Source organism: Cervus canadensis, chromosome 18 (genome assembly GCF_019320065.1).
Source record: "Cervus canadensis isolate Bull #8, Minnesota chromosome 18, ASM1932006v1, whole genome shotgun sequence".
NCBI classification, from domain to species: domain Eukaryota; kingdom Metazoa; phylum Chordata; class Mammalia; order Artiodactyla; family Cervidae; genus Cervus; species Cervus canadensis.
Window position 1 is genome coordinate 41,411,426 of NC_057403.1, and position 15,064 is coordinate 41,426,489.

A 15,064-nucleotide genomic window follows, 5' to 3' on the forward strand; every position below is an offset into this window, starting at 1 on the left:
GAGGGTGGAGTGAGAAACTGGGGTCATGCCTGATAGTAAAATGCCGAGGATCCGTTCATCTCACAAATACCGCAGAGCACCGACTGTGTACAGAGCATTGTGAGATGGGGGTGCCCCGAATAATCAGAAAGCCGAGGGACAGGCACACGCAACACCAGCTGTGACGTGTGGTGTGGTTGATGCACCGTGGGGGCAGACTCTACCTGGGGGCATAGAGGAGGGCTTCCCTGAGGAAGTGACTTAAGATGGAGAAGGGCAGAGCCAGGGGAAGGATGGTCTGGCTGGGTGGAGCCCCCTGAGGTAAGATGACCCTGACTACCTGGGAACAGAGGAAGGGCTGGGTGCTTAGAGGACCAGGAGAGGGGAAAGGTGGGAGGAGGGCAGAACAGAGAGCAGCCAGGCCGGGGCCTTGGAGGCCACGGTAAGGAGTTTGGAATTTAGGGATAATGGGAAGCTAATGAGAGTTTAAACAGAGAGAGTTACTGTATCCATTAGAATTAGGTTTGACTGTGAATATCTGAGACCTAGAAAACAGTGATTTAAATGAGATAGAAATTTAATTTAAATGTTTAAAAAAAAAAATCCAGAAGTTATGGTGTCCACAAAGTTGTCAAGGACCTGACTGATTTTAGATCGCCAGCCCACTGTCCCTCAGGTATAGTATAGACCATATCTTCGTGATCCATGATGGCTGCTAGAGCTCCAGCCATCACAGGTTTCAGGAAGGAGGAAGTGAGAGGAGGGGGTGCACCTTCCCTTTACAAAGCCTTTTCCAAAGACCTCACTATACTTGGGTTGACTTCTCCATAGGTAGAATTGGTCACATGGTCACATCTTTGCCACAAGCAAAACGAGGAGATGCAATCTTTAAGTTGGTTATCAGTGTCCCCAGTTGAAAAATGGGGAGTTCTTTTTCTACAGCCTCCCTGCTGACTGTGGTGTGGAAGACAGACTGAAGAGAAGCAAGAGACAGGCAAGGAACCCTTGGGAGGGCGGCCAGGGACAGCCAGGAAAAGACAGGGAGTGGCTTGGACTCAGGGGTGTCCCGGAGGAGATGGGGAGAAGTGGATATAGCGATGGAAGTGGGTGACTTGAATCTTAGTGGTTGGGCCGATGGTGGTGCCATGCGCTGAGCTGGGGAGACCGGAGAGAGACAGAGCAAGGGCCGATTGAGAGGTGTCGCCAGCACAAGACCCCCACCACCGCCACACCTCGGTGATGGGAAGGAGCCAGGAGGACAGCTCCAGGCCGGCCTTCCCCAAACCGTGCACCGCATCCCACTGGAGTGCGGTTCCCAGGATTCCACATCAGACAGAGGAGCACCAACCAAGTGGCTCTAAGGCCCAGGGTTCTAAACCACGCCCTCTAATGGCCTGGCTGAGGCATAACACGGCTCTAGGTGGGAGGGTGTCTCCCCCAGCAGGAAGTCTGGCCCTGCCCACCACCCTCTGGTCCCGACTCCCTTCTCTGCGATCAGGCCAGGCAGAAACCTTGACAGTGGGGTCCAAAGGAAGAAGTTTGGGAACCTGGCCAGGTTTCTCCCTGTCATTCCTCACACGGGTGAGCCTTCCCGAGGTCACGCCGGCACAGGGAGCAGCATCGCGTGTGGGCCCTGACTCACAGGCCTGTTTTTAGCCCCAGGTGGAGGCTCCACCCCTGCTCACCCACCCCTGCCTCCCTGAGTCACGGCCTGCCTAAGGCACTCAGCACCGGGGTCCCAGGGCCAGCTTTCCGGTGGCTGCCCGCAGGAGAGGCTCGGGTGCTGGAGAGGGGCCAGGACTCAGGCTCTCCTGGTGGGAGACCTGGGAATCCGAGGGCTGGGGTCTGTGGGACGCTGACCCTAGGGAGCTGGGTCTGGGCTGGCGTCAGGGGCATGGCCTGCTGGCCTCCAGGCCAGTTACAGCTTCCTTCCCAGGGCAGGCAGGCAGGAGGGGACACAGTGCCTGCACCTTCACGTTGACCTGCTGCATTGGACAGGCCCTGACGCGTGGATAGATACTGAGCTGGACAGCTCGATTCTGAAAGTTTCCACGGAAGGCTTTGCCCCCACATACCTTGGTAGAGACCCATGGACACAGAAGCCTGGCAGGCTGCAGTCCATGTGGTCACACAGAGTCAGACACGACTGAAGCAACTTAGCATGCTCACAGGAACCTTGGCAGAGAGTATTTGTCAGCTGTGCGCCTCCCAGGTGTTGACCTTGCCCCCTTCCTTCATGTCTTTCCCACCCCAAAGGCCACCTGCAGATTTCCGCCTCCTGCTCACTTCCTGCGCCATGAGCCGTGGCCTGCGGGGGAGGGGGATGTCTGTCTCTCTTTGCTCTCTTGGAGGGTGGCGGGGTTCAAAGGACTCAAGAGTGGGGTCACCGACCAGTGATCATTGTTGTGCCCACAAATAAAAGACTCTGTCCGTGTCCTCGTCTCCTCATAGGCCGATGCCAAGATGGTGTGTGACGTGGTGAGTCGGATGGAAGACACAGAGCCCTTCTCTCCAGAGCTGCTCTCTGCCATGATGCGACTCTGGGGCGACTCGGGGATCCAGGAGTGCTTCAACAGGTCCCGGGAGTATCAGCTCAACGACTCTGCCAAATAGTGAGTGTCCTGGGCAGGCGGGAGGCCACCAGTGGGGCAGCGATGTGGTGTGGAAGGGTCTGGGGGCGGGGGCTGTGGGGCAAGGAGGCGTCCTGGGCTGAGGTTGAAACCGCTGTGAGATACTTTGCGTTGTGTGTCAGGAAGGAAGGGGCATCGCCTCCTGCCCATCCCCTGCCCCCCCAGGATGAGAAGGAGGCCAGGGGAGTGGGGGGCATGAGAGATAGCCACCAGCAGGGCTCCCAGAGGGCCAGGGCCATCACCTGCCTGCCCTGGAGTGGGCCGGGCCCCACCAGAAGGAAGGTTTTAGTGAAGCAACCTTTTTTTTCCTCCTGGAGAATCCTTGACCCCATTTAAGTACAAATCAAAGGTAACATAGGCAGAAAATAACTTACATGGTTTTCATTTTGAGAAAATAATAAGCTTTCCATTCCTCTATCTTTAAAAATAAGGAAAATGTAACCCATCAGAAAAGTGAAATAAATAGTCAGGCATACGCTTTAATACTGCATTACAACTAATAAGGAGAAGTAGAGGACAGAGGGGAGGGAGCGACCCCCAGGGCAGGGAAGAAGGGGGGGTGAAGCACTGAAAGCCAGAGACAGTGGGTGGGTAAGACAGGGGAGGGCAGAGGGGTGACCCTTCCTGTGACCGCGGGGTCAGTCACATGACTGCCCGCTGCAGCCTAGTCACTCCAGGCGTCTGGAGGTTTACATGTCCGTGGCCCCTGGATCAGGGGCTCCAGGGAATGATCCTCAGTGGTCAGAGATGCGTGCTCTGTTCGAAGACACTGGGATTGCGTTCCAGCTTTCAGGAAACACACCCACATTTACAGACTCGTGCCCAGGTTTTCAGTGGGCACCTCTGGGCTTAAACCCCACTGCATTAGGACACACGTGCTCCGACACTGATCTGCTCAGCCTCCTCTTAGCCAGGGCCCCTTCGCCCCCCAGGACACACCGGCAATGTCTGGAGAGGTTTTCAGTTGTCTTGACGAGGGTAGTGGTACCGGCATCTGATGGGTAGAGGCCAAGGATGCTGCTGACTTCCTAGAGATACATCGTGCAGCCTCCACAGCAAAGAAATACCACACCCACAGTGTCAGTAGCACCGAGAGTAAGAAATGCTGGTCTCCATGGTGCTGATGAGGAGGCTGGTGCCGAGAAGGCAACCTTCACTAACAGACACTGGGACGTGGCCACTGACCATGAGGACAACTGGTAAACCAGGGACTTGTCTTCCCTGCTGTACACACCTCGATTGTCCCGGGGGCAGGCGCGTGTGTCCTGTGAGTCCCAGGTGGTAGTGACCCAGGCCCCAGTCCCTGATGAGCCCCCAGGACACCTTGGTGGCAGGGATGTGAGCCCAGAGGCTCAAGTCCACGCCTCTCTCTGTGCACTCAAATCATAGATCTCGACCCAGGTGTCCCCCCAACCCCCAGCCAGTCAGGCCTGGAGAGGGGCCCCCTTCCTCTCCCACTCCCTGCCCCCTGCTCAGCCTCAGTCCAGACCCTTCCCATCCCCCCACTACCCTCAGGGGCACCTCAGGACATCAAATCATGCCCCCCACTTAAATGATTGCCACTTAACTAGTCATAATATCAGTCCATTGCAAAAAAAAAAATTTTTTTTAACAGTATGGAAAGGTATAAAATTCATAGTGGTCTCCTCCTCCCAGGCCTGCCCCCTCTCACTGTTAACTATCTCTGTTTATTTGTCCCAGCGATGTCCAGAAAACCTGACCCGCCAGCTCTCAATGGTGTTTAATGGCTGCAGCTGTGAAAGCTGAGGAATTTAGCTCCCCTCCCCCCTTCCAACCTTCCTTCCTTCCTTAACCCTTCTCCACTTCCACCCCCAGTGTTTGGCTAGTTACAGGGTTATTTTTAGTTCCTCTGGTGGTTACCTTGATAAATTGAAATGAGAGACTTGAGTGAGTACTTGTCAACTCCCCCAGGTGAGCTGAGGAGAAGGGCCTGAAAGGTAAAACAGCTCAAAGTAGATTTGTTGTGACGAAGGGAGAGAGAGGCCTAACAGAGCTGTCGCCTGGCACAACTCTTGGTGACATACACACCTCTCTCACACACACACACACACCTCTCACACACACCTCACACACACACACCTCTCACACACACACATTCTCACACACACCTCACACACACACACATTCTCACACACATGTCACACACACACCTCTCACACACACACATTCTCACATACACCTCACACACACACACACCTCTCACACACACACATTCTCACATACACCTCACACACACACATTCTCACATACACCTCACACACACATTCTCACACCCTAGACATACACACCACACACCCTCACACTCACCTCACACACACACACTCTCACACCCGACATATACACCGCACACACACAGTCACATACACCTCACACACATACCCCGCACACACACACCCCACACACACACATGCACATACACCTCACACACACACACTCACACCCTAGACATACACACCACACACACACCTCACACACAGACACACTCCCACACACACACACCTCACACACACACCCCACACACACACACACACCTCACACACACATAGACCTCACACATACACACTCACACCCTAGTCATACACACCACACACACACCTCACTCACACACACACACACACTCTCACACCCTAGACATACACACCACATACACACCTCACTCACACATACTCTCACACCCTAGACATACACACCACACATACACACACACCACACACACCTCACACACCCTTCTTACACACACACACACACACACCTCACACACCCTTCTTACACACACACACACACACACACACACACACACACACTCTCACACCCTAGACAGTGTGAGCGGCTCCCCAAGGCCCAGAGCCCAGTCACCACATGTCCCCGCCCAGCCATGGGGGGCAGGCCAGCCTGCCTCTCACGTTACTGGGAGGCTCCAGGGCTCAGGGTGAGGGGACACCATCCAGCCAAGGTCTCCCTCTGTTGTGGGTCTTTGAACATAGCCGGCACTCCCTCTCCCCTCTGAACGATGGCTCTGAGACAGGTTCCGGAAGCCCAGAAACCCAAGCACATGCCAGCCAGGGCTGTAAGAGGTAATTAGTTCCATGGTTTGGGAGGATCATTTTTCCCCAGACCCGGGTCCCCACTAAAGGTGTGACTGGCAAAGCGCCCTTCTGGTCAGAGCCTTCCAGGGTGAAAGCACAGGCGCTCACACTGACCTCGGGCCTGCGCGCTGTGCCCGCACCTCCGTCACCCGCTGCAACCTCACTGCTTGCTGCCTGCCCCGCCCTGCCCCGTACACAGCCTCTCCCCGGAGCCTGTCCAGCGCCTGCAGGCCCGGCTCCTCCTCCACGGTGGGCGTGGCCTCTGCGCCCACCGGTCCTTTGGCTGGACCACAGAGGCTCATCCCCTCGCTGCCCTCCACCTCCTTCGAATGTTGCCCTGCTCCACGCACCTTCACCAGCCACCTGATATCAAACAGCGGCCCCAGCTGGCCTCCCTCTCCTGATAGCCTGAGTCTTCCCTCCTGACTCTTAGCACCTCCTGGCATGTTGTAGCTTACTTCTCTGTTAATTACCTCCTGCACACACACCCAGGAACAGAGGCTCGGGAGGTGGGGCCTGTGCCCCCACAGCACCCGGGACAGTCGGCAGGCAGGAGACAGTAGGTGCACAGTCCCCTGAGCCCCCCGCTGCCCTCCCGTGGCCGCCTCCCTGTGTGAGGCTCAGCCAGCAGAGAGACAGGGCCAGGCTGTCTGCCTACAAGAGAGTTCCCCAGCTGGGCTGGGGCCAAGACCAGAGGCTCCCAGCCCAGGTCTCCAGCTGGGGATGACAAGAGGAGGCTCCTGAAACCAGCACCGCTTCTGGGCAGAGACAGTGGGGGCAGGGGAGGGGCACGTACAGAGAGGTTGGGAGGATCTGCTTCAGGCTGAGGTCAGAGACCGCCCAGATGCCCATGGGCCTGGCGAGGAGGCTCCATGGCAGCCAGAGCTTTCAGGTCTGCTCTGCCATATCAGCCTCCCTCCTTCCACGGCGGAGAGGAGGCCTGGAGGCCTGCCTAAGAGCATAGGCTCTGGAGTCGGGCAGACCCAGCCTTAACCCCCCAGCAAGTGTCATCCTCTTTCTAAGAGTGTGGCTTCAAGCTCACCTTCCCTGAACCCAGGACCCACCATTGGCTATGTTTACTTAGGGAGCATTCTCACAAGGATTTGAGGCAGCCTGGATTGTTGGTTTACCAGTGGACACCCTCCTTGGTGGAGGCATCTGCCCTTCCCAGCCCCGCGAACATCCACAAGCTGGGGAGTCAGCCCCGCCAGGGGATCTAGGGTGGGTGATGATGAAGCTTGGCCCCTCTGTGCACAGCCTGAGACTCCCACATCACGCCATGACTCAGACTCTTGAGGTTGCTCCCCATGGGCTGTGTGTGACTCTCCCCGAACAGGGGTGGGTAGTCCATTCATTGGCCCTGTGGGTCACTGAATCTTCCTGCCAGTCTGACCAATCTCCTTCCTTCCTGGTTTCCTGGATCCCAGCCTGGCTTAGGGTTGAAACCTTAACCCGTACCAACTCCTAAAGCCTTCCCAGTGTGTGGCCTTGGAGGGCCAAATGCAGAGGCCTGGTCTATCTCCAGGGCAGGTGATGGCATGGCAGGGGCCCTGATGCCGAAGGCCTAGGTCCCAGCAAGGCCCTGACCCTGCCTGGCTGTGTGGCTTCTGGGCCTCCCTCCCAGGAGCACCAGATGGGAAGATGCAACAGCCCTCTGGTAAACCTGAGGTGTGCAAGAGGCGGGCGGAGGTGCAGAGGGCCTCTGGGAAGCACTTCAGGGTACTGTTAGGAGGTGGGATCCCAACCCCTGACTCACGGCTGGGCCAGGCACTCACCTTCATTAGAAAACCTAATGTTTTCTAATCTAGGAAATAATACATTTACCTCAAGAAATTAAGGGAGAAACATGATAATGCACAAAAAGACTAGAATCTAACTATTGCCCATTATTATTTTAAGATGAAGAAAGGACAAACAGTGTTATAAACATGCGTGTGCATACTAGGTTGCTTCATTCATGTCTGACTCTTTGGGAGCCTATGGACTGTAGGCCACCAGGTTTCCATGGGATTCTCCAGGCAAGAATACTAGGATGGGTTGCCATGCCTCCTCTAAGGGATCTTTCCAACCCAGGAATCGAACCCGAATCTTTTATGTCTCCTGCATTGGCAGGCAGGTTCTTTAGCACTAACACCACCTGGGAAGCTCATAAACATGTTAGTCTCATTGAAAAGTCTGACCTTGTGTGAGCGAGCCTGGAACCGTGCGCGAAGCCCTTGGTCTGAGTTAGAGGCTCTGAGCACCTGAGGCCGGGACGTGAGCTTCTCTTCCTCAGCTCCGCCCCACGCCTGGCCCTGGACGGGTGGTGCCATCCCTCCCTGGCCCGCGTCGAGGCTGGCGCTCAGGGAGGGCAGTGCCCACACCTGGTCGATGGTCCCCGTGTGCTGCCATCCCCAGCTACCTGGACAGCCTGGACCGGATCGGGGCCGCCGACTACCAGCCCACTGAGCAGGACATCCTCCGAACCAGGGTCAAAACCACCGGCATCGTAGAAACCCACTTCACGTTCAAGAACCTCCACTTCAGGTGAGGCCCAGGGAGACTCCCCAACCCCGGAGAAGGTGCTAAGACACGGGTGACACCTGCCTCTCAACCTCAGCTCGTCTGGAGCATTCCTGTCTCAGGGAGCTCTCCAGTTGGGACAGGCAGTTGGATGCGAGGAGGGACCTGTGTGTGCACCTCTTTGCCGCCAAGGTCGGGGGCTGCGGTGAGCAGAGAGGCTTCCTGGAGTGGGGCTCTGAGGAATAGGGAGGATTCAAGTGAACAAAGGAGGGAGTCCTATCGCTGCGTGACTTCTGAGGGGGAGGACGGTGGATCACCCAGGTGGTCTTTGAAGATGTGGAGGCGTGGGGAATAAGAGTGGGTGAACCCAAGTAACCCAAGGACCCATGTCGTCTCAGAGCTGGAAAGGGCTTAGAGATCAGCTGGCCTGCTCTCTCCGGATGCATAGGGGAAACTGAGGCCTGGAGGAGCAAGTCTGTTCCTGAGCAGAGAACACAGCTCAGGCCCAGGGTCTGAGCACCATAGGCCCTGCCAGGGGGTCATAGCACCACCTGGGGCATCTTGCATGCCCTGAGGTCTGGGTGCCCCTAGCTGCCTCCACCTGCCTCCACCTGCCTCCCGGGTGTGGTTTCTGGGTGTCGGGTGGAGCAAGAGGAGAGGCCAGGATGGCCGGGACAGTAGACCAGTAGACCCGTGTGAGGCCGCTGCCTGGCCCTGCCCAGCCTGAGGCCCAGCCCCGGCCTGCTCCCACACAGACAGAGGGCTGGGGTTCTGTCTCCATCCCTGTGAGGCTACCTGAGGCCTCCCTGGACCCGAGGAAGGCAGGGATGGGCCAGGCAGCCCCACAAGATGCCCCTGAACCCTAGTCCCTCGGTCCCTCCCACCCACTCCTCGGGGCAGAGGGTGAGGAGCTGGGCTGGGGGCGCCCGGCCCACAGCAGCTGAGAGTACGTGCTGTGGGGGCCTCAGAGGCCGTCACCTGGGCCCAGCATTTCAGATGGAGAAGCGGGGTCCAAGGGAGGCAGTGACAGGACGAGGACCGGACCTGTGTCCTTGCTCCAGGCCCGCTATGGGCTCCGGCCTGCAGATGCTCTCCTCTGTTGGCAGGTCGGGGCCCAGTCCACCTCAGCAGCTGTGCATCAGGCCTGGGATCTTCACTCAGGGCGTTAGATGTGAGGTTGACCTCGCACTTCCAGGACCAAAGCCCCTCTGCCACCATCTCCCCTGACAGCTCTCATGCCCCCGGGGGATGGTGTCTGACAGAGCAGAGGCTTTGTCTGCAGACAGACCCTGGTCTCACCCCGGCTCCTGCTGGCACCCTGTCATTTAACCCCTTGCTGCCTTACTGTCCCTCCATGTGGGAGCTGCAGGTCCCTGCCCGCCTCTCTCTGTCCCTCCCAGGCTGCTCTGCGGTTTCCACAGACCACAGATGCAAACAGACATGTTCAGAAAGCCAGGGGCAGGATGTGCATGTCCCCCCGAGAGGGGGACCTCACAAAGGCGTGTCCAGCTGAGGTCACCCCTCAATGACAGCCCTGAGAGGCAGGGGCGGGTCTTGGCGTTGCTGTGGGGGACACTGCCCGGTCCTGGGACAGAGCAGTGATGGCCACCCCGCCCCGAGGATGCCGTGCTCAGCCCTCAGCCTGGAGTGAGGCTCCTCGGGAGGCTTGTGTGCACAGCAGCCTTCTTCCCCCACCCCTCAGCTCGACCAGTGTCCCCACACCTGCTGGGCTGTCCCTACCCCCCATCCCCAGCTTCTCTGTCTGCCCGACAGGCTGTTTGACGTCGGGGGCCAGCGGTCTGAACGCAAGAAGTGGATTCACTGCTTCGAGGACGTCACGGCCATCATCTTCTGCGTCGCGCTCAGCGGCTATGACCAGGTGCTCCACGAAGACGAGACCACGGTGAGTGGCCCCGGACCGCCCGGCCTCAGCGGCCCACAGCGGCTCTCGGGTGGAGCCGGCCGCGATGGTGGGGGGTTCCGTTGTCGGCTAGATTGTTCTCACCTCTATCCTGACTTCGGCCAGATGCCTCATGATGCCAGTGCAGTGAAGGCAGCCGTGGGTGCCCTGCTCAGAGCCTGTGTGCAGACGCCAGGGCTCGGGCAGCAAGGGTCTCTTCAGTAAACACAGCAGAGATGCAGAGGCCATCAGGCCAGAACCAAATTAAGCAAATCCTAAATGAAATCAGGGTGCAGTCAAGCAAGAATGTATGTAAGACAGAAATAGCGGTTCTTAGCCCCAGCAGCCCTCCCTGAGCAGTGGACAGGGCTGGCAGAGGGTTGAGCAGTGGGCTGGGGCTCATGGTAAGTGACGGGGTGCGGGGCACAGCCTGGGTTCCCACCTTCCGTCACTGCGTCTTCAGTCTGGGGCCTCGGAGAACTGCCAGGCTGGCTTCAGAGCGGGGCCCTCACCTGCAGCGGGGGCTGCCTTTCTCTGGGCCTGGCCCTGGTTTGCTGCTAGATTCAGGGAGCACCCTCTCTGTCTTAGGGGTGTAACCATCATACCTGCCTGGTGGGGCGTGGGCAGTGGGGTGAGAATCTTCAAGGACTTGGCACCGTCTCTGGCTTAGCACTGGGCTGGTGGTCGTGTCGTCCCTGGGGGTTGTCCTGAGCCGGGGGCCCACTGAGCTGCCCACAGAGAGGTGGGCCTGGTGCGGTCTCAGGAGACAAGCATCCGCCGAGGTGGGGCTTCTGGGCCGTGGGGTCACATCCTTGGCGATCGTTAGCTCCTGTGTGTGATGCAGGCAGGGACAGACCCCTGGCACTGAGGTTTTGGGACTGGGCTCGTCACGGTGGGCCTTGAGCAAGGCTGTCTTCTCTCCGGGTCTGTCTCATCGTCGGTCCTGTCCGCTGGTCCCACGGGGCTGCTACCGAGGTCTGCTGGGCTTTGGGGTGTGGTGCTATGGGAGGAGGCGCCGCCGTTCTGAGGGGTCGGGGTTATGCAGTGACGGTGCTGTGGGCAGATGGGGCCAGAGCCACTGGCCGGGTGGGCCATCAGGACTCGTGCTGCGTGCTGGCCTGTCCCCCTCGCCCTTTCTCCTTTGGTCCCCAGAACACTTCTGAGCAGGGCGTTAGCGGAGCCCCACAAACCCTGCCTTGTTCCGGGGCGAGGCTCTGGGACCCCAGCTGTGCAGCTCTTTCTAACGCCGGCACTGTTCTCAGCGGCCTCAGGAGCTGTGGTGTCTAAGGCCCCGAGGCCTGGACCCACTGACCATCCCGAAGCCCAGGTCGGCTCCTGCCGCCCCCAACAAGGCACCGCGTTCAGGTGCCAGCCCGGCACATCTCTCACTGATCACTGTTGACCCTGTTTCTGGACCCACTGTTCACAGTCCGCCTGCCCACCCTGTGATCTGAGCTCCACTTGGTTCATCTTTTCTCCTTGCTATGCCTGGGAGTGGGAAACAGGGTTGGTGCAGGAAGCCGATCCTGCTGTGAGTTTGAAAGAAAACCAAGCACTAGAGTGTTGAGGGCCCCAGGCCTCTTCCTGGAGACCCGCCCTGCTCAGTCCCAAGTCCCAAGTCCCTCTCAGGAAGGGGTGCGCACTGGCCTCCCGAGCATGGGCAGAGCAGAGGACGTCGGAGCGGGTCTGGCAGCCACAGGGCCCCAAGCTCTGTGGCCCGCGGGTCTCAAGTGAAGCCAGCAGGTGCCGGGCCTCACGCTCAGACGGCCTTCCTGGTCTGCCAGCCCCCCAGCCTCTGTCAGCTCCTCACCAGCTCTCGCTCTGGAGCAGGGCCCGTTCTGCAGCGCCTTCCTCCTCGCCTTCCTACTTTCACTGTCTCTCTCCCCTGCTCTCCCTCAGCTCCTTCTCCCCCATTTCCTTGCCCTTCTTCACAAAGGCTGGGTCCGAGGACCTTGGGGAAGCTGCAGCATGTGGGGTCGCAGATGGGCTCTTTCCGGGTTCCTTTCCACCTGGGAGAGACCAGCACCCTCTCCAAGGCTCCGGCGTCGGCTTCACCACTCAACAAGATCCCGCGGAGGCGGCTCCTTGCCATGGTGCCCGTGAGAACAGAGCCCTGGAGCTGAGCAAACGCCAGTGTGTCCAGGGCCAGGTGGACGCAGCCCGGCGTCTAGCGCCACCACTGGCACCGTGGGGCGTGGCGGCCGTTCCACCTGCTCCTCTATAAAGCGGAGCCCACGGCGAGCGGCCTCTGGGCGGCTCTGAGGACCCCGGGGCTGGGGGCTTTCAGAGTGCCTGCACTCGCTCGGGACCCTTCACGCAGCAGACGGCAGCTGCGACACGACTCTGCCCAGGATCACCACTCGAGGCCAGGTGGTGGGACTCGCCTGTGCTGCCCCCGGGAGCAAGAGCTCCAGCCGCTGACCCATCCTTGGTCGTCCACCTTCCTCTCTGATCGGCCCTGCCCCGCCCTCCCAGGCTGGAGGTGGGGGGCGAGAATTGGGGCTGCCTGAGAAAAAGGTGCCTGGGGGCTCCTGGAGCTTGGCCAGGAGCTGTGGGGCTGGTGGCTGCCTGCCCACCGGCCGGCCACCCTGCCCGCCACAGCCCGGACCCCCGCGGCCCTGGGCCTCACCTGCCACAACTTCTCAGCAGCAGCACCGTCACCGCCGCCTGCAGGGCCTTAACTTGCCAAACCAAGGCCAAACCCATGAGCAGATTCTGAGACACGCTGCAATTCGGGCAGGTATGAAGCGCCTCCTTCCAGCTGAGACCGTCAGCTAAGAGTTGAAAGCAGCGGGTTCCCAGGGCACCGCCGGGTGACTTTGCTGTGAAGCCTGCCCCCATTCCCGCGTCCCACTCTCCTCACCGGCCGGCCTAGGCTGGTGCGCCCCACCTCGCCTTCCATCTCCAGCCACACGGTCCACAGCCCCCGGGGGGCCCTCCAGATGGACCGGCTTTGACTTCCTGGCCTGAGACTGGTTGAACTAATTGGGGATTTGTTTTTTTTTTCCCTCTCTTTCCTTCTCTCATGTTTTCTGGGTTTTTTATCCTCCTCTCTGTTTTAATCTGTTTTGCTGGCTTTCATCTTGGGGTTCTTCCGGCCCCTCTACTGGGAAAACAGTCTCGATAAGCAGCTCACACAGAGCCACTCCCAGCCCAGCCATGGCCCAGGCAACCCACCTGGTCCCCAACTAGACCAAGGCCACAGCAAGAGCACTCCCCCGACGCTGTCCCCCTGGTGTCTGCTTCCAACTCTGGATTAATGCGAGGATCCCTCTGTCCTCGGTTAATGTTTCCCAACTGAATGCGTGCATCCTCCCACCCCCGCTGGTGAAGCCGAACGAGACCCCCTATAGAGCCATCTGCATGCCCCGCGGTCCTGCGTGGACATGTGGAGGGTGGCGGGGCCTGCCCCCGCGTGCATGGTGCATGTCCTCTCTGTGGTGGGCTGGAGTCCCTCCGGTGACCTCGCTGCCCCCGCCCGGGTCAGCCCTCTTCAGGGAAGGGGCAGTGCTCCCCCACCCTGCCCAGCCCCCTGCTCCACCCCCACCCCACCCGTGTGTGGAATGCAGCAGGGACCAGGTCCTCGTCCTTATGGGTCCTCGCGTCTCTGTCCCTGGTGGTGTGTTCAGCCGTGTTGGCGGACCGTCCCTTTGCTTGTCCCGCTGTGTCACTGGCCGCGGTGGGTCCGGGCCCCGGGCGCCGCACGGGCCTCACTCGCCTCTCCTCCGCTCTGTTGCAGAACCGCATGCACGAGTCACTGAAGCTCTTCGACAGCATCTGCAACAACAAATGGTTCACGGACACGTCCATCATCCTGTTTCTTAACAAGAAGGACATATTCGAAGAGAAGATCAAGAAGTCTCCGCTCACCATCTGCTTTCCGGAGTACACAGGTAGAGACGGCCGCTCCCCACGGGGACCTCAGGGACTCTCAGTCCCCCTTCATCGTGTGCCGCAGACGCACCAGGCTCTGCCCCAGAGGATCCAGCACAGAACCAAAGGCAGGTCCCCTGCCTCCCTGCAACATGCTGCAGCGAGAGGCCCGGGGCAGCCAGCTGGGCTTCCTAGTCCGGGGAAGCAGGGCTGGAATCTTGGCTCAGCCATTTACAAGCCCTTGACCCTGGCAGCCTCTGCACCTCAGCTTGGTTGTCTGTAAGTAGAGGCTGTCAGTACAGCGGCAACACCAAGATGATGCTGGGGTGAAGATGGGGCTTTGAATCAGACAGCCCAGGGTTCCTGCCCCCACTCTGCCACTCACAGCAGGTTACACAACCTCTCAGAACCTCGATTTCCACATCTTTGAGATGGGTAATCACCGTGATTATCGATTCCTTCCTCCCAGAGTTGCCAGGAGGACAAAGTGAGCAGGAAGGAGCTTATTAGCATGGCAGTGGACGCATAGTAAGTGCTCACTGAACACCCTTTTGTGACTGTGATTACAACTGAGAAGTACCCTGAGGGCACCCCCAGATGGGTAGTTATGAGTCAGAAAGTCTGTTGGATGCGAGAGCCTCATGAGCGGTCCTGCTCACACCTCCCTGCACAGGATGCTGTGGCTGACGGAGGCCACCTTGTCACTGTGCAGCGGGGTCACCTGGCTGTGGGTGGGTGGGCAGCCTGGCCAGGCCCCCGTGGAGCAGCAGCGTGGCTGGAATAGCCCACTGGCTCTTCAGGATGCCCAGGGCCTGGTCAGAGAGACAAGTGGAAGCAGAAGTGGGCATCTCCAGCCTGCCCAGCCCCCCAACCTGGAGAGCACAAGGGGAGTCAGAGTCCCAGCTTGGTAGGGGAGCCTCCAGGCTGAACCCCAATTCCCCATGGAGACATGGGGGCCATGGCCCGGAGCTGGGCAAGTGGTACTGCCCACTGTTTATTCCCTTCCTTGAGATCAGGCTGACGGCCCCCCAGGCCAGACCCCAGCAGCACACAGCCAGAGGTGGGCTGGGCTC

At 59.2% G+C, this 15,064-nt stretch overlaps 1 protein-coding gene across 2 annotated transcripts in view; it reads left to right on the forward strand.

The window, feature by feature from the left end:
- The window catches only part of GNAO1 (G protein subunit alpha o1), a 176,369-nt gene that overhangs the window by 147,257 nt on the left and 14,048 nt on the right, over positions 1-15,064 (forward strand). Inside the window, exons 4-7 of one of the 2 annotated variants that reach the window (XM_043434843.1) lie at positions 2,431-2,591; positions 8,114-8,242; positions 9,992-10,121; positions 13,858-14,011. In XM_043434843.1, coding sequence (XP_043290778.1) covers positions 2,431-2,591; positions 8,114-8,242; positions 9,992-10,121; positions 13,858-14,011 — 574 coding nt within the window. The remainder of the gene's footprint in view (positions 1-2,430; positions 2,592-8,113; positions 8,243-9,991; positions 10,122-13,857; positions 14,012-15,064) is intronic. The other variant, XM_043434841.1, reaches the window with a different exon arrangement.